The sequence below is a fragment of the Girardinichthys multiradiatus genome, chromosome 9 (assembly GCF_021462225.1).
Source record: "Girardinichthys multiradiatus isolate DD_20200921_A chromosome 9, DD_fGirMul_XY1, whole genome shotgun sequence".
NCBI lineage: Eukaryota > Metazoa > Chordata > Actinopteri > Cyprinodontiformes > Goodeidae > Girardinichthys > Girardinichthys multiradiatus.
Genome location: NC_061802.1, coordinates 40,218,502 through 40,236,810, shown reverse-complemented (window position 1 = coordinate 40,236,810; position 18,309 = coordinate 40,218,502). Strand labels below are relative to the sequence as shown.

General features: G+C 41.6%; 2 protein-coding genes across 3 annotated transcripts; one reads left to right on the top strand and one right to left on the bottom strand.

Annotated features, from left to right (window-relative positions):
* The first annotated feature begins 16 nt into the window (after positions 1-16).
* zgc:172121 (uncharacterized protein LOC337599 homolog) lies at positions 17-4,498 on the top strand. 2 transcript variants are annotated; one of them, XM_047374368.1, is made up of 9 exons: positions 17-62; positions 151-260; positions 2,227-2,294; positions 2,522-2,679; positions 2,764-2,867; positions 3,506-3,667; positions 3,765-3,970; positions 4,054-4,133; positions 4,210-4,498. In XM_047374368.1, exons 2-9 carry the CDS (start codon positions 159-161, stop codon positions 4,290-4,292), a joined length of 963 nt encoding a protein of 320 aa, XP_047230324.1. In that variant the 5' UTR covers positions 17-62; positions 151-158; the 3' UTR covers positions 4,293-4,498. The 2 variants fall into 2 exon arrangements, with proteins under 2 accessions (XP_047230324.1, XP_047230325.1); XM_047374369.1 differs by lacking the exon at positions 17-62 and having other exon boundaries at positions 70-260.
* Positions 4,499-6,567: 2,069 nt separating this feature from the next.
* Positions 6,568-18,213, bottom strand: LOC124873608 (basic immunoglobulin-like variable motif-containing protein). Its single transcript, XM_047374365.1, has 10 exons — positions 17,865-18,213; positions 17,254-17,763; positions 16,989-17,118; positions 14,865-14,960; positions 10,607-10,711; positions 10,420-10,514; positions 10,203-10,335; positions 9,959-10,042; positions 9,783-9,879; positions 6,568-8,870 (listed from the first exon to the last, which is right to left on the bottom strand). Exons 2-10 carry the CDS (start codon positions 17,732-17,734, stop codon positions 8,565-8,567), a joined length of 1,527 nt encoding a protein of 508 aa, XP_047230321.1. The 5' UTR covers positions 17,735-17,763; positions 17,865-18,213; the 3' UTR covers positions 6,568-8,564.
* Between the last annotated feature and the right edge of the window lie 96 nt (positions 18,214-18,309).

Sequence of the window (18,309 nt, the reverse complement as noted above, 5' to 3'; positions counted from 1 at the left end):
TTTAAAGATTTCCGATTATCATGAATGCATCAGTTGACCAGTTTACCCGGAAAAACAACACAGTAAGAATTTTAAGCTTCTTCTGGTTTTACGGATTTGCGTCTAATATGTTTTGTGCTTAATCATAATTCCCTGCGCTATAATTTACAGCGTCTACTATGAGTTCATCTGATTGCCTAAATCGCTTACTCAGTAATGGTCCCCTGATTTTGGATGGTGGACTTGCAACTGAACTAGAGGCGCAAGGAGCTAAACTACAGGTGAAACAGAAACCAAATAATACGCAGTGTTTACACTGATGAGAACTTTGTTAAATATTTATATTTCCAGCTGCGGACTTGTATAAATTGATAAAGATTCGTATATTCATTCAGTAACGTGCTAAAAACATTTTTCAACAGCTGATCAAACATTTGCAGCGTCTAATTTTTGCAAAACTCTCCCGTTTATCTGTGGTCATTGTGTAGTCATTTGACATATATTAAAATTTATTTTTATATCTCTAAATAGTCTTATAAGATTTTGCCTTTCACTCATCTGCTGGAGGGGGTTCAGATGACGAACGCGTTGCATCCACCAGATGGCGCCATTCAATCTATTCATGGATTTTGAAAGCTACAGGTCCTTCTCAAAATATTAGCATATTGTGATAAAGTTCATTATTTTCCATAATGTCATGATGAAAATTTAACATTCATATATTTTAGATTCATTGCACACTAACTGAAATATTTCAGGTCTTTTATTGTCTTAATACGGATGATTTTGGCATACAGCTCATGAAAACCCAAAATTCCTATCTCACAAAATTAGCATATCATTAAAAGGGTCTCTAAACGAGCTATGAACCTAATCATCTGAATCAACGAGTTAACTCTAAACACCTGAAAAAGATTCCTGAGGCCTTTAAAACTCCCAGCCTGGTTCATCACTCAAAACCCCAATCATGGGTAAGACTGCCGACCTGACTGCTGTCCAGAAGGCCACTATTGACACCCTCAAGCAAGAGGGTAAGACACAGAAAGACATTTCTGAACGAATAGGCTGTTCCCAGAGTGCTGTATCAAGGCACCTCAATGGGAAGTCTGTGGGAAGGAAAAAGTGTGGCAGAAAACGCTGCACAACGAGAAGAGGTGACCGGAACCTGAGGAAGATTGTGGAGAAGCAGTGGACTGAGTCTGCAGTAGAAACATCCAGAGCACGGTGGTGCACAGGCGTGTGCAGGAAATGGGCTACAGGTGCCGCATTCCCCAGGTCAAGCCACTTTTGAACCAGAAACAGCGGCAGAAGCGCCTGACCTGGGCTACAGAGAAGCAGCACTGGACTGTTGCTCAGTGGTCCAAAGTACTTTTTTTAGATGAAAGCAAATTCTGCATGTCATTCGGAAATCAAGGTGCCAGAGTCTGGAGGAAGACTGGGGAGAAGGAAATGCCAAAATGCCAGAAGTCCAGTGTCAAGTACCCACAGTCAGTGATGGTCTGGGGTGCCGTGTCAGCTGCTAGTGTTGGTCCACTGTGTTTTATTAAGGGCAGGGTCAATGCAGCTAGCTATCAGGAGATTTTGGAGCACTTCATGCTTCCATCTGCTGAAAAGCTTTATGGAGATGAAGATTTCATTTTTCAGCACGACCTGGCACCTGCTCACAGTGCCAAAACCACTGGTAAATGGTTTACTGACCATGGTATCACTGTGCTCAATTGGCCTGCCAACTCTCCTGACCTGAACCCCATAGAGAATCTGTGGGATATTGTGAAGAGAACGTTGAGAGACTCAAGACCCAACACTCTGGATGAGCTAAAGGCCGCTATCGAAGCATCCTGGGCCTCCATAAGACCTCAGCAGTGCCACAGGCTGATTGCCTCCATGCCACGCCGCATTGAAGCAGTCATTTCTGCAAAAGGATTCCCGACCAAGTATTGAGTGCATAACTGTACATGATTATTTGAAGGTTGACGTTTTTTGTATTAAAAACACTTTTCTTTTATTGGTCGGATGAAATATGCTAATTTTGTGAGATAGGAATTTTGGGTTTTCATGAGCTGTATGCCAAAATCATCCGTATTAAGACAATAAAAGACCTGAAATATTTCAGTTAGTGTGCAATGAATCTAAAATATATGAATGTTAAATTTTCATCATGACATTATGGAAAATAATAAATTTTATCACAATATGCTAATATTTTGAGAAGGACCTGTAGATTGAAACTTCTCTTTGTGTCTGTAGGGGGATCCTTTATGGAGCGCTAGGCTTTTGCACACTAATCCCCAGGCCATAAAAGAGGCTCATTACAGGTAGGCTCATAGAAAACCTTAGAGCTGCAGTGAGAACAGCCAATTAGTTAATTGTAATTTAGTTGTTGCTCCACAAGAGAATACAGGAGCTGTGAGTCAAGGAAGTTATGTAAAGAACATATTGCAATGTCAGATATGTTGAGTTAAATTTAATAACTGACTGATTTTCACCAAATTACAAAAAAATTAGCTGCATGATCACACTTCTTAATGAAAGCTACCAACAGGTTTCTCCTCGGTGGGGCTGATGTCACCACAACTGCAACGTACCAGGCGAGCATCCAGGGATTCATGGACCACCTGGACGTGAGCTCTGAGCGGGCCAGAGAGCTGCTGATGTCTGGAGTTCAGGTGGCTAAAGAGACGGTGGAGACCTTTGCCCCTGGTAACAAACCGTACGCATTTGGGAAAGTTTGAAATGTCAGCTGAGTGAATCTGTAAGCCGTGACACTTGGTTTGTTTGTTTAAGGGGAGAGAAATCTGTTGGTGGCGGGCTCAGTTGGACCGTATGGGGCCTTCCTCCATGATGGATCAGAGTTCACCGGAGCTTATGCCCAGAAGAAAAGCGTTGAAGTGAGTGGCTCCTGGCCGTATGCTGAAGGAGTTTCTGTGCATCTAATGACTAGGATACAAATACTACAGTGCCTTGCATCAGCATTACTACAACTTTAGAGCTTTTCTGTATGTTGTAACGTTAAAACTAGATCTGTGAATTTGAATGAGATTTAATGTGATCGGCCACATAATGGAGAAGTGGAAGGATACATGGTTTAAAATATTTTTATAAATAAAAATCTGAAAAGTGTCAGGTGCATTTGTATTCAACCCCCCTAAGACTTTCTGCCCCAGGTTTCAGTCTTTTGCAGCCTCTAATGTTTATCTTCCTGTATTTTGCTCCATCCATCATCCCATTAGCTCTGACTAGCTTCATTGCCACTGCTGAAGAAGAACATTCTCTCAGCATGACGCTGCCACCACCACGTTTAACAATGGGAACGAGGTGTTCATAGTGATGTCGTAAAAAATGTAAAACAATTTAATATTTGCCTTTTTAACTTCTAATCATTTTCGACTTTGGGTTGACCTGTCACATAAAACCACAATAAAACACCTTTAAGTTTGTGACAGGTGTCATCAAAGTATATCTTCGCATGCAGATATTTATTTTATAAGAGAAGTGTCAACAAATGGTCCATCTATTGTCTCTTTAGGAGCTCAGACTGTGGCATAAGGCACAGGTGGACTGTTTAGTAGCAGCAGGAGCTGACCTCATTGCTTTTGAGACCATCCCGAGTATCAAAGAGGCCCAGGCTATAGTGGAGCTGCTGAAAGAATACCCGGATTGTAGAGCCTGGCTGGCGTTCTCCTGTAAGGTAACCATTGACGGCAAGATTTTGAAACTGCTGTGAGCTCACTTTAAAATCCCAATCCCCAAATGACTTCCATGTATTTCACCAAAAACATCTCCAGGATGTGAAGCACATTTCAGATGGCAGCCTGTTCAGAGACGCCGTGGAGATGGCCTGCAGATCACCTCAAATGTTTGCTGTGGGAGTCAACTGCTGCCATCCAGCTGTGGTGGAGCCGCTGTTGGACTCTGGCAGGGAGGCACTGGGCGCCAACATGAGCTGGGTGGTGTACCCAAACAGCGGGGAGACGTGGGACTCTAAGAACGGGTGAGTCTGTGGTGAGTTCTAGTTTTCTGTCACCTAAAGAGCTGCTCTCACCAAAAACCGTCTGGTTTTCCTTTTTTATACAGATGGCAGAAATCAGAGCAGACTGCAGGGTGGATGCCTGAGCTGAGTCACACCTGGCTGAAGCAGGGTGCTGCTCTGTTAGGTGAGTATTCTGTCTGCTGCTCTTTCATGTCTTCTTTAACAGGATCTCCTCTGAGCTTCCTCTCTTTGTGCTCCAGGTGGCTGCTGCCGTATCAGTCCTGCTCACATCACAGCATTGAGGCTGCAGTTGAAAAGAAGCAGCACATCTTCATCAGATTAACTTTACATAAAGTTAAATAAAACCAACCAGTTTATTATTCTTCCTGCTGCAGAATGTTGTTCTAAACCCCACAGAGGATCTGTAAGGTGTCTCCGATCTTTCTTCTGAATAGATCAGATCACAGAAATGTCCTGTTCAATCGAATGGTTTTATGGATCTGCCATGAAGACCACTTGAAGCTCTAGAAAATAAAGGCTTAAAACTCTTTTCATGTCAAATTAAATTTAAGAAAGTGATATTTGGACAAACAATGGTTTACTTTTGGTTACATAATAAAACTTATTTGCCTTTTTATATGGTAGATTTGCACAAAGTAACTTAGAATGGTGAAGTGGAAGGAAGTGTCACTATGTTGTAGAACCACCTTTCACTGCCATTAAAGCTTCAAGTAATAATTAGCCTTGCTCTCCTTAAATGTAGCCTGTGTGGAAGAGTGGCAAAAAGAAATCCATAGGAAGTGATGCTTGAAGTTTGCCACAAGAGATGTAGTTGACAAAGCAAACATTAAGAAAGTGTTCTGCTCAGGAATGTACCATCCCATCTGGATACATGGTGGCGGCAGGATCATGCTGTGGGGATCCTTTTTTCATCAGGGACGGGGAAACTGGTTAGAGTTGATGGGAAGGTGGATGGGGCTAAATACAGGGCAGTGATGGATGAAACCCCAGTGAGAGGTTTCAAAAGACTTCAGACCTGGGCACAAAACTTTCCAGCAGGACGACAGCCTTAAATATCCAGCCAGAGCTGCATAGATGGTTAAGATCAAAGCATATTCATGTGTTAAAATGGCCCATTCAAAGTCCAGACCTAAATACAATCTGCAACGAGACTTGAGAGTTGATGTTCATGGGCCCATCACCATTCTAGCTGACTGAGCTTAAAGTATATTGAAGAAGAGTTGTAAAAACCTTCATTCTCTACCCGTGTGAAGTTGGAAGAGACATGACCTAAAAGCAGGGAGAGGTGGTCCCATGAAGTATTGACTCTCTGGGGTCTGATCATTTTCATTCCACTTCACAATAACACACTGCCTTGTGGTGATCTGTCACATAAAATCCCAACAAAATACATTCAAGTTTGTGTTTTTGATGTTAAAAGGTTCAGGGTATGTTAAATAGGGTGTAGATTAAATGCATACATACATATATGTACAGTTAAGCCCAACATTATTGGTACCCCTGGCAGATTTAGGTTTATTTGTTTAATTTTCCCAACATGTTTCTTCTGACTGAAAGTAATTTAGAGTAAGATGGAGTCCTGACTGAGAATCTCAGGGGGGAGATACAGATTAGGGGACGGGACTGTAACCTTTAAACTAAAGAGCCATTTTAGCCCTCACTTCACCTAAATAAAGCGCGTTTAGAGCTGCAAATGTTACACGACCCGTTTGAACAAAGACAATTTATAATTTTTGATAAAAACCTACAACAAAAATGTGATATTATTTATAAATAACCATGATTTTACTTCTATGTTTAGGTTTTAAAATAAAGAACACATAAATCATTTGCAAAAAGAGAATAACAATATAAAAAAAAATGTAAAAAGCAGTTTCCAGCCTAATAAGATGGAAAATCAATGTAAACAAATATTACTGGTAATTTTAACGTCATTCTGTTGTAACAATTTAACATAATTATTCCATAAACTAATCAAAAAACTGTTGAAAACCTGCATTGTTAATACATCTATATTGAAAAACTTTAGCTGGTTCTTAATCATTTTTAGACAAAGTCATTAAGAGCCACTTGCGGCTCTGGAGTTAAAGGTTGCAAACCCCTGGATTAGGGTGATGGAAAGGAAGACTTTCAACCTCAGAAACGTCATCACCAAAGACATTCTATGAGAGACGACTGTCTCATTTTTTAATCAGAAACAAATTTGTTGGTAAAATGAAAATAATTTCAAATCTAAACCTGCTAGGGATATAAATCATTCAGTATGATTTATATCAACATAATGGTGTCAGAAGCTTCTTGTGTTTTGTTGCTTTTTTGTGCATTTTGATGGCAGAGATTCAGTTTTCTAGAGAGAAGTCTCTATAGGTACTAAGCTGGTTGAGTATTGTCTCAAACACGTCCCACTTTTCAGATGATTTTTATTTGCAAAAATAAATTTTTTTAGCAGGTATAATTTGCCTTCCACTTTACAACTATGCACTACTTTGTGTTGGCCTATCACATAAAACCCCAATATAATACACAAAGGTTTGCTGTTGTATGGACGTATGAAGACTTTTGCGAGTTGCCACTGGTAGAAAGAAATAGGACAGTTCCACGGTGTAATAAAAAAAATCTTTTATTGTCAAATAAATGGCTACAAGAAACCCACTTCCATAGGCTTGCTTAATCACACCTGTGTTGGCTGAGACTCAGGTGGTATCACAAAGCTCCAAACCTAACTGTATAGGAGCAATGTGCTCACAAGCATGGGGATCATATTTTTAAAAGATTGAGATATGTCATGGTATGTACAGCTCTGTTCAAAGAAACCAGGATAATCTGCACACTTGTTACTGGAGGATTCACAAATCACCGCTTTCACAACACTTCGACTGGACACCATCACGACTGAACCGTGAACCAGGCGGGAGACATTTCCACTAACTGTACAATAAATTATGGAGGAGAGTCATCTATAAACCAAGGTGGATGGTGGATAATGCTGTTGTGCGTTTTCTAGGCAGATCTAGCTTGATATCAAGCTCACAGTACCGCTGCGATGAGCTTAAGGTGAAGCTAAGCGGATTTATGTTCGGAGACAGGTGTCCACAATAAGGAGATAATAATGGATAACTGTAACATGTAAGAGAAGCATATCTCCGGCATTTTGCCTACTTTCAGGGTGATAAAAAGAACTACTATAATTCTAATGAAAATATTAATGCAAAATTAAAAAAGTACACCACGTAATAAATATTCCCACCTAGTGGTCCAATTGGACACAACGAACATCTTTCAAGCCATCAGCAGATCAGGGATTTTACCCTTTGATTATCACTCTTCTGGTTTCATTTGTCCTGATAACTCACCTATCAGGTATTGCCAAAGATTGTAAGGACTGTCATCACTTTTATCGTGAAAAAGCAAACTCACTGTCCGATAAGGGAGTCCATCAACCCCTTTAAGTCACATTAAAAACAGTTACATGTCCCTAAAGGTTCCTGGACATTCTGTAGAGATGCACCAAAAATTATATAGCTAATTTCCGTTCTCTTGTTCTTGTTCAGCTTTCTCCTGCCGTTACTGATTTCAGCCAATTCTGATTTCCCTTTACAAACTGACAATAACGGAGATAACACCATCTTATATTAACACTGACTGCAGCTAGCATGATGCAAACTGTGCTTCCTCTGTCTTCATTTTTGGAAAACGTACTCATATTGACAATTGCTATTGTCTCTTTTGTTTAGTGACTTCCACACCGAAGAGTGTTGATTTTAGTCCAACCTGCTAGTGCTGATTGAAGAAAAGATTGAATCTGTGATTCTCTGACTGGTTAGATACATACTAGGGTGAATCCGGGTGACATTCAGCTAATTCCAGTGACTAGGAAGGTCTTGGTTCATCATCCCTTGTTAGATTACTTGTGGGAAACAAGCCCCCTTTGGCAGTGCTAAGATTAAATAGTGCAAATGTAGAGTTTGAAGCTGCATACACTGTAGCATGTACATCACTCCTGAAACTAGCAACATAAGGGAACTGCTTAGGGAATTGTGTGGAAACAACAAGGTGGTAAAATTAGAAAAAGGTTTTAGATGTGATGAAGTCAGAGGAATGCCTGACACCAACAGACTGTTTAAATATTTCCTTTAAAATCTCAGAAAATGTTAAAACAATAGGTTAAATCAACACTTTGGCATCTTAAAAAATGAAGTTTTCATAATTAAAGTCTGGTGTTTTTTGCTATTTTACTGTCAACAATTTTTTGACTCCGCCTCCTTTACATTATCCCGATGTTTTTATGTTCAACATAATTGGATACACATTTAGAGCTGAAAATAGGTCCAAAAATCTTTTACCCAAATTTAAATATATTTTAATTTTAAAAACAACATACAATTCATCAATAATTTTGGGAATGATTTAACTCTTGACCAATTTAAACCATTTATTTATGACCCTTGTCTGAGACAAAACGCTGGTTTAGTTTTATGTGAAATCTGTTGACAGTAAATCCGATCAGAACACCAGGCGTCTCCTTTAAAAACCTTTGCTCTGTGTAGTGTCATCAGTTATCATGTCCCGCCCCTGTAGAACCACAGTAACTGTCTCAGTCTGCGATGTCCTCCTCGAGATCACTATCAGGGGAGCTCCTCTGTCTGTACTCTGTAGCGTTGGACAGCCGTTTCCAGTTGCAGGTGTCTTTCTGACTCCCCATGCTCTGGGATCGTCCCAGCTGGGTCAGACACTTGGACGCTGTTCTCTCCTCAGAGTCCAAAGCCACGCTGCCGTGGGCCCGATCTGTGCCAGTGTGGTGAAAGTCATGTCGCAGGTTCTCCAGATTTAGCGCCCAGGGCCCCAGCTTCTGCCAGTACACCCTCTGGAAGGCCATGATGCAGTGCAGGTTACCGCCCACCTGTCAGAGACATTGTTTAGTAAAGCATCACACAAAACACTTTAATGTGGAAGGCAGAAGATTCCTACATCCTAATTTCATACTTTGCCGGACTCGGACATTTTTTTCAGCTCATTTTAAAGTGTAAATACAAAGGTTAACTTTCAGTTTATGGCAAATATGTGTACAGTGTTGAGGCTTTAAATATGGAGCCTACATAAATTACAGGCAGTGAGTAAGTAAGGGTGTATTCAGACCAGGAAAGTCCTTTGGTCCGCTTGTTTGTTCCAGACGTAAAGCGGACGATGTTTTTCGTTTGTTGCGGTTCGGTTTCACATTGTACTTTTTGCAAGTAAACTTTAACTTGTAAATAAAGACATTACTAGGGCGGGACAGATCGCAGACCCGGAAATGGAGGGAAACTATCATGGAAGTAATGGTTGCTGCATAAATGTTCTGCATATTTCACAGTTATGACAGCTGCAAGAGCAGCTCATTCAACATCATTCAAGCAACCGTAGTTTAAGTCCAAAGAGACATATGTTTTCTGTAGTTGGGTCGGACCGAGGCCGGTTTGTATTCATACCTGCACAAAATGTTCAGGGGGGGAAGCAAACTCTGGTCCGTTTAAAGTCGACCAAAAGTGTCAGGTGTGAATACACCCTATGTAAGTACAGTAAAGCCCAAAATGATTCATACCCCTGGTAGATTTAGGTTTAAAGTCATCTTTAGGTTCTAAGAAAATGTTTCTTCTCCTTGTAAGTGATATTAATGTTTTAGAACAGCATAGCTAGTCCTGACTTGAATCTGAAAATATAATCGGTGGGGTGGGGTGGGGTGGATGGATGGATGGACAGACATTCCTAATAATCTTAACTTTTCCAGCTGATGTAAGAACCCTGGTGTAAATATACGAAGCATTAGAACAGGAACCTTTTTGGTTTTGCGGCACTGAAGCCCCCTCTCTGTGTGGCGAATGTCCAGGTATTCTGGGTTCTGAGTATTGAGGTCAGTCACGATGTCCAACCATCTGCACAGAGAAGTTTCTGTTCAGCAGCTCAGCAAGAACAGACAATTAAATTTACAAAAATAAATGAAAAGAAACCTACTTTTTACAGTGAATTGCTGGATGTTTTCTACTGGGTTCGCCAATTAAGATCCAGTGTTCCATTTCATTTGTGGGTAGAGGACCCCTTCACACAGGAGAGAAGCATAATCCTGACTATTAAGCCCATTGACAGAAACCTTTTTGATTTTCTCAATGTTAACTGAACATCTTTGATTTCTCTTGGACTCAGAGAGGCTAAGCGGCCATCTGGGACTCTTCTACTCATTATAAGTCACATAACCAACCTGTAAGCTTTTGCTGCTTTCAGTGGCGTAGCCTCAAAGCCAACTGGGCAGAAGTAATGGTTCTGACAGTGGTAAATGTAGGCCATGGATTCATCCTTCAAGCCTTGTGTCAGCTTCATCAGTGCACCTTCAGCTAAAGAGCAGAGAGCAGCTGTAACTCCTCTAATGCTACCCTTGAAGACCACCTGTAGATGATCTCAGCTGATGGGAAACTCACCCGTTTCTCCTGCAGTCTTGTGTTTGCCATGAGGTTTGTACAAAATGTAGGAGCAACCTCGCACTCGGAAATTGTCGTTGATCTGCCTGAACCACCTGTAAGGAGGAAAACAAAAGATCACGGATCGATAAACAATTTTCTTTTGCTAAACAAATTTATAAAAAAGCGAGGAGACAAAATTTTTTACCTCATCAATGTCGCATTGCCTGTGAAGGGACCAAACTTGATGTCTTCAAAAGGTGGCTGGAAGCCCAGAATGTGCAGCGCCTCCTCCTGAGAGATGGGTGGAAGACTAGCCAAGCAGAAACAAACGTGAAGTGAACTAACTAGCCTAGCAGCAGCATTCTGGACCAGCCGCAGACGTTTCAGGGACTCGCTGACTCCAAGGTAGAGAGCATTACAGTAGTCAAGCAGGGATTTAATGAGAGCATGAATTGCTGTCTCAAGATTTTGCTTCGAAAAATGTGCTTTAGCTTAGCCAGCTGCCCAAGATGATAAAAACTGGACTTGACCACTACTCCACCCTGGCGGTCTAATTGAAAACCACTGTCCATTTTTCAACCCAAATTAGAGACAGTCTGTTTTAAACAGAACGCCACGGAGCCAAGCTCAACAGGTTCACAGGAGCCACTGGGACCAAACATCATTACTTGGTTTTTTTTTTATTGTTAAATTTTATGTTCAAGGCCATCCAGGCTTTGTTGTCTTTGAGACAACAGCAGAGCTTTAACTGAAGGGGCTTCTACTTTTAGTGGCATATATACAGAAGTTGGACAATGAACCTGAAACACCTGGTTTTAGACCACAATAATTTATTAGTATGGTGTAGGGCCTCCTTTTGCGGCCAATACAGCGTCAATTCATCTTGGGAATGACATATACAAGTCCTGCACAGTGGTCAGAGGGATTTTAAGCCAGTCTTCTTGCAGGATAGTGGCCAGGTCACTACGTGATACTGGTGGAGGAAAACGTTTCCTGACTCGCTCCTCCAAAACACCCCAAAGTGGCTCAATAATATTTAGATCTGGTGACTGTGCAGGCCATGGGAGATGTTCAACTTCGCTTTCATGTTCATCAAACCAATCTTTCACCAGTCTTGCTGTGTGTATTGGTGCAATGTCATCCTGATACACGGCACCGCCTTCAGGATACAATGTTTGAACCATTGGATGCACATGGTCCTCAAGAATGGTTCGGTAGTCCTTGGCAGTACCCATCTAGCACAAGTATTGGGCCAAGGGAATGCCATGATATGTCAGCCCAAACCATCACTGATCCACCCCCATGCTTCATTCTGGACATGCAACAGTCTGGGTGGTACGCTTCTTTGGGGCTTCTCCACACCGTAACTCTCCTGGATGTGGGGAAAACAGTAAAGGTGGACTCATCAGAGAACAATACATGTTTCACATTGTCCACAGCCCAAGATTTGCGCTCCTTGCACCATTGAAACCAACGTTTGGCATTGGCATGAGTGACCAAAGGTTTGGCTATAGCAGCCCGGCCGTGTATATTAACCCTGTGGAGCTCCCGACGGACAGTTCTGGTGGAAACAGGAGAGTTGAGGTGCACATTTAATTCTGCTGTGATTTGGGCAGCCGTGGTTTTATGTTTTTTGGATACAATCCGGGTTAGCACCCGAACATCCCTTTCAGACAGCTTCTTCTTGCGTCCACAGTTAATCCTGTTGGATGTGGTTCGTCCTTCTTGGTGGTATGCTGACATTACCCTGGATACCGTGGCTCTTGATACATCACAAAGACTTGCTGTCTTGGTCACAGATGTGCCAGCAAGACGTGCACCAACAATTTGTCCTCTTTTGAACTCTGGTATGTCACCCATTATGTTGTGTGCATTTCAATATTTTGAGCAAAACTGTGCTCTTACCCTGCTAATTGAACCTTCACACTCTGCTCTTACTGGTGCAATGTGCAGTCAATGAAGACTGGTTACCAGGCTGGTCCAATTTAGCCATGAAACCTCCCACACTAAAATGACAGGTGTTTCAGTTTCATTGTCCAACCTCTGTATATGATTATTGTCAGCGTAGCAATGAAAAAAAGATCCCAAGCTTCCTGAGTTTTGAACCCAAAGGGAGCAGATAAAGGGAGAAAAGCAGGGGAACTAAGATTAAGGGGAACCCCATAAGATAGATAAGCAGAAGAGGATTTATAATTAGCTATGTGAACACACATGGTTTGTCTGCTAAAAAAGGCATAAACCAGTTTAATGCATTACCACAAATACCCGCTTGGTGCTGTTAGCGAGATAATAAAATATTGAGGTCCACTGTATCAAAGGCAGTGGTCAGGTCAATCAGAACAAGAACGACACGTTCACCAGAATCATTGGCCATGAGGAAGTAATGTGTGAAGAGGCCACCATTAAGGTTAAGGTGATTTGTGTCTGGAGAGTCTAAGGTAGTCCTAAAACTTCATTAAGCCCAGCATAGATTTAAGGTTCCTTGTGCCAAGATGCGATCAGTGATTTAAATAACAGCTTCAGTGGTTTTCCATGCATCTGCAATGTCTGCTCAACCTGGGGTTACATTTACAATATGTCCTCGCCGTGAGAGATTGCCTGAGATAAGTCTCATGAATGAACCTTATGCCTTTTAATAATGTGTACGGCAGGCAAAGGAACATGCAGCTGCTTGGATGATGGTCTTGCATCCTCTTCCTTGAATCTTGATATATATATATAATCTTCTTCGTGAACTCCTGACTGATTTGCTTTCTGTGCTCCATGTTTAGTGTGGTGCACACAGCCATAGCAAAACACCGAGTTAAATCCATGTTTGTTCCCTTAAAATAGACTGAATAGCAGGTCAAACGCCTGAAGGCACTTCTGATACAAATTAGGTTAAACACGATATAAAATACGCATGTAACAATACAAACATTTTATAACGTGATTGTTGCATGCAAAATCATCACAGTTAACCATATTATCAGGGTTTTGCCAAAATATGGTAGAAATATGCAAAGAGTGGAAAAGTGTTAAATTTAATGACCAACATTCATTACTATTAAATGGGCTGAACGTATATTTTTCCAACGACCATTCAAATCGCTTCACACTAGAGCCACATTAACCTAACCCCACTTACAAACGCGCACTTTCATAGACGGAAACGCAGATTGGCAGGCAATAGTGGTTAAGTGCCTTGCCCAGGGGCACATCAAAATATGGCAGGAGGAAGCTGGAATTAAACCCACAACGTGGATTGCAAGACAACCACCAAGTGAGCCACAGTCGGCCCAGTTTTATTATAATTTATATAATAAATTTGACAGCTGGACTTTAATTAAACAATGCCATAGAGTAATCAGTCTTCAGATTGAACAGGGAATACATCCCACAAATAGACTGTAAACAATCCACTGTAAGCTGTTTTAATTGGCTTGAAAATGTGTTTTTAAGGCTCAGAGTGCAGCATATTTATGCTTAAGACTCTTATTGTGACAGAGTGCTCTGTTCCAGTTCATCTTCTATGTTGACACACTTAAAGCAGAAATCTTTGCCCTATTTTGGCTTTCCTGGTATGTATAAGAAGACCCTTTGCTCCAATGAAGTTGGTCCAAGAAATCTGAGAAACAAGTTATACAGATTAAAACAATCTGAAGATTAGAAACGTATGGCTAAAAGTTACATTTCTTTGCACTGGCCCCTAGACAGTCTGTGAGGGCAGAGGACAACTTATGTTTCCTTCTGCATGTAGTGAAGACAAACTCTTCAGAAATCCTTCCTGGAACAATTACAGACGCCACATTTAACACATGATGCTCTTCAGTTGCCTTGTTTTACTGACCATCTGAGGAGGCATTGTAATCTAAATTAGGAGATGTTAATATTGCGGTTATCACAAACAGTTCTAATGACAATTTCTTGTATTAGTAATGCAGGAAATGTTATCCCAGTAATCATTAAAACCAGTCATCGACTCATTCCAACGATAATGCAAGGTTTAACTGTCTCTTTTCAGGATGTTTTAGCATATCTTCTAAAATAAACAACAACCTTTTTCTTTTCACAATTGTGTTTGTTCCTCTATTAAATACATATGGGATTTAGGAGTATACAATACATCATTTCAATGAGCCATAAGGTTACCATCAAATTTGTTCACATCTGCAAATAACACTGGAAATTGCCCAGCTTTTTTCACCTTGTCAGCCATTCACTCATGCCTCTCTGTAGGGAGAGCTTGAATGAGACAGAGCAAAAACAAAATGTGTCCTGTGAAAGTTATCACTAGCTGACACAACAACAAACACTTGCAGGACATAAAAAACATGTAAAACTGGTTTTAAAGACCCCAAAATAAAGGTCTAAATATACATCTGAGCATGATTTGGGTTGTAGATTAGATATTGAATATATAGGAAGAGCTCAGGAGGCACAGATTTACATGTTCTGTGACAGAAGCAACGCTAGCTGCTCACCTTCCTGCACCCAGAGTGCTGTACAGGAAATTCCAACAGGACACCAGGGAGGAGATACCACAAGAAGTCTTGTACTGTGGCCGACTGATGCAGTACCTGCAGGAACAGTGAAGCAAGATCCCCAGGTTTACTATCACAGAAAAGTCACTGCCCCTCAAGAAGCAAGTAGAACAGCTCAAAGAAAGGCTATTTTAATTCTGACCTCAAGTTCACCCTTTGACCTGTTTTCTGCCTTAATGTTTCTTTAAAACTTTTTTGAATCTGACTTATTGTTTTGTTGTCTCTTGCAGAATGACTTTTGGCCTTCCATCAGTTCAAACTGGTTTCCAGCTAAGGCCAGGTTTAAAACAGAAACAGAGCAGTAGTTGCAAAACCATTTTTGCTTTATTGTCTTCTATACTGCATCTGTTGGTGCTGAAAGAGACATAAAAAGGTCATTCTGGGTCATATTAACATTTTGAATAGACCCTCAATGCATTTACGGTCAATTGCACTTTCAGCCTCAAATATACATATGTATAAAAACAGGAAGGCACAAAAAACACTGCTTGGTGGACATAATTCAAATTTTATCTCAACTCTAAGACTGTAAACTGGAATTTTCACTTGACTCTAAATGTTGGCCTTGAAATTGACCCACTGAAAGTGGTCATAAAACTACAAATAAATCCCCCAAAGCAAACATTACAGTCTCTAATGTAGTCTACTTACTGTGTCTTGCAGAAGTATTCATACTGCTTGAATATTCACACATTTTATCATGTTACAAGCACAATCTTTAACATATTATACAAATAAAATGATATAAAAACGTGAAGCTCAATTTCGACCTCTTCACTCTGACAACAAAAGTATAAATCCAGCGATTCTCTGAAGGCCTCAGAGGTTTGCTAGAGAACGTTAGTGAGCAAACCTCTTCATGAAGACCAAGGAACACATAGGGTTCCTTGGTCTTCCCTCCTCAGGGAGAAGGTTGTGGAGAAGTTGAAAGCAGGATCAAGTTTTCAAACAATATCCAAGGCTCATGGAGCTTTGTTCAACCTATCAGCTGAGCATTAATCAGAGAAGCAAGCCCTGTGGTACCTCTGGAGGAGCTGCAAATATCCGCAGTTTGTGTAGGAGACTCTGTCAACACCAGAACTATTAGCTGTGCATTCCATAAATTAAGCCTTTATAGAAAAGTGGTCGGGGTGCACCAATCGATCGGCCCCGATACAAATAATTTTGGCAGCTCGGTGATCGGCCGATACTTCCATCCACCAATCTCATTTACTCGTCTAACCTACTGTACAAGTTTTGTTTCTTTTTAAAATGTGGAAAATGCAAGACCAATGGAACTGCACTGCTCTAAATATTTCATTTATAGTTGAGAGCACTGCCTCATGTGCAGATAAAACAAGTTTGTACTGTTTCACGGGATCAATGTTTTCAACAAAATAAGATTGGAACATTGAAGGTGTAGTGTGGCCTTATAACACCAGACACTGTCGGTTATAAAAAAAATATGGTTTCGGCCCAAAAATCTGAATCGGCAGGTCAGGCTTTTTAAAGATCCTGATTGGACAGAAAACTAAAAAGTGGCAAGAAGAAAGCCATAAGAAGTTCTATTTGCTATTTGTCAAAAGGCATGTAAGACACAGCAAACATGTGGAAAATGGTGCTCTGGTCAAATGAGACCAAAATGTAACTTTCTATCCTACTTGCAGAGCACTATGTGCAGTGGAAAACTAACAGTACCTGTCACCATTAACACCATCCCATTTTGATACATGGTGGCGGCAGCGTCATGCTCGGGAGGACAGGTAAAAATTTCAGTCCCTAGATGTGCAAGGCTGGTAGAGATATACAGCGGTTATACAAGGTATTGGCTCAGGGTAACTGAAAACAAATTACATGCCACATTTTTCAGATTTTTATTTGTAAAACATTTTTGAAAACCATGCACCATTTTCCTTTCTCTTTACAATTATGCACTAATTTCTGTTCGTCTGTCACACTAAAACACTTCAATGCTGGTGGCTGCAAAGTGACAAAATGTGAAAAGGTTCAAGAAACAAAGATTTCTGCAGAGCACTGCCCATGAGTGTCTTGCTAAAACAACAGAGGAACCGAGTGCAATGTTACCATCTTCTTAGGTCCAGCACTTTTCTCTGTTTGATTTCCTCCAGCGATGCATGAACAGGGACATCCTGCAGATTCCTGCTGGGTCGGTCCGAAGCCCTCATCTTCTTAGAGCTGCAATTCTTCCCATTGCCTAAAATACAGTGTTACTCAGTGCAGAACATGATAGGGTTAAAACTGTCCAACAAGTATAAAACTGACATATAAACTGTTTAATTAGTTTAACAACCATACAGCCAATTAACTCAGATAATTATAATAAGCTTACTGGTTCTTATTTTCCTAGTGAATACAGTATTAAAGTCTGCTGTGTCAATCTCCCAGGCCAGAAGAGGCTTTGTGCGGCTGGAGGACACCTCCTCCACGTCACAGTCCCCATCAGACCCCACAGGACCCACTCCAGTCTGACTGCCGCTGAAGTGCGTAGGGGGTTTGGGCTTCCCAAGCGGGGACGCTTCCTCCTGTTTGTTCCTGGCCACCTTCGGGGGGCAGCAGTACACGTAGGCTGCCTGGTTGAGGAGGGCGTAGTCGGAACAGACCGTGTAGAACTTCTCCCGGGAGTGTGTGACAGGGCAGGTCCACTGCAGGTGAAGCTCAGCACTGGAAGCCCTCCTCAGCCTTGCGGCGTCCCGGGCGAGGGAGCTGATCACCCCGTGGTCCTCCTCCTCTCCATCCCCGGGCCTCTGCAGCCCTGACTGCTCCGCGGGCCGGGGGAGGTTCGCTCCTTGACCCTCTGATGTGTTAGGCATCGGGGCGCTGAAGGATGAAGGCGCCTCCTCTGGTTGTAAAAGCACAGAGATGGAGGAAAGATGGAGGAGCTGTAATCTTTATACAACAGTACGGGAGAATTGTTTAACTCACAGCAAAGAGATTTAATACCTTCAACCCACGACGAGACACGTATTAGGAAAGCAGAGAAAGCGCTCGGTCTGGCGGCCTGGTGTTAGCTGTACGGATGTTAAACATTAACTAAACATCATGTCACCTGTGAAGCCGCAGCTGAACAAGCGCAGCTACATCCCTGCTACACTGGACCTAGCTGGCGTAAACACGCCCTGCAGTCAGGTTATTATTTCTTTATCACAGCTCCTTTAGTTGGTTCTGGAGACTCCGGAGGTCAGCTCACTGCTAAGCGCTTCACGTTGACCTTTACTGAGCACATAGACCTGCCAGAGTAAACCATTAACGCTGAAAATCCTGTTACTTCACCTTCCTGACCCGTATCTTCTTCCAAAGCACACTCACCGGACTGTACCATCCCAGAGACCAAGGAGGGGGACCAAACAAAGATGAAAAAAAAACCAATGAAAACCATACATTGGAT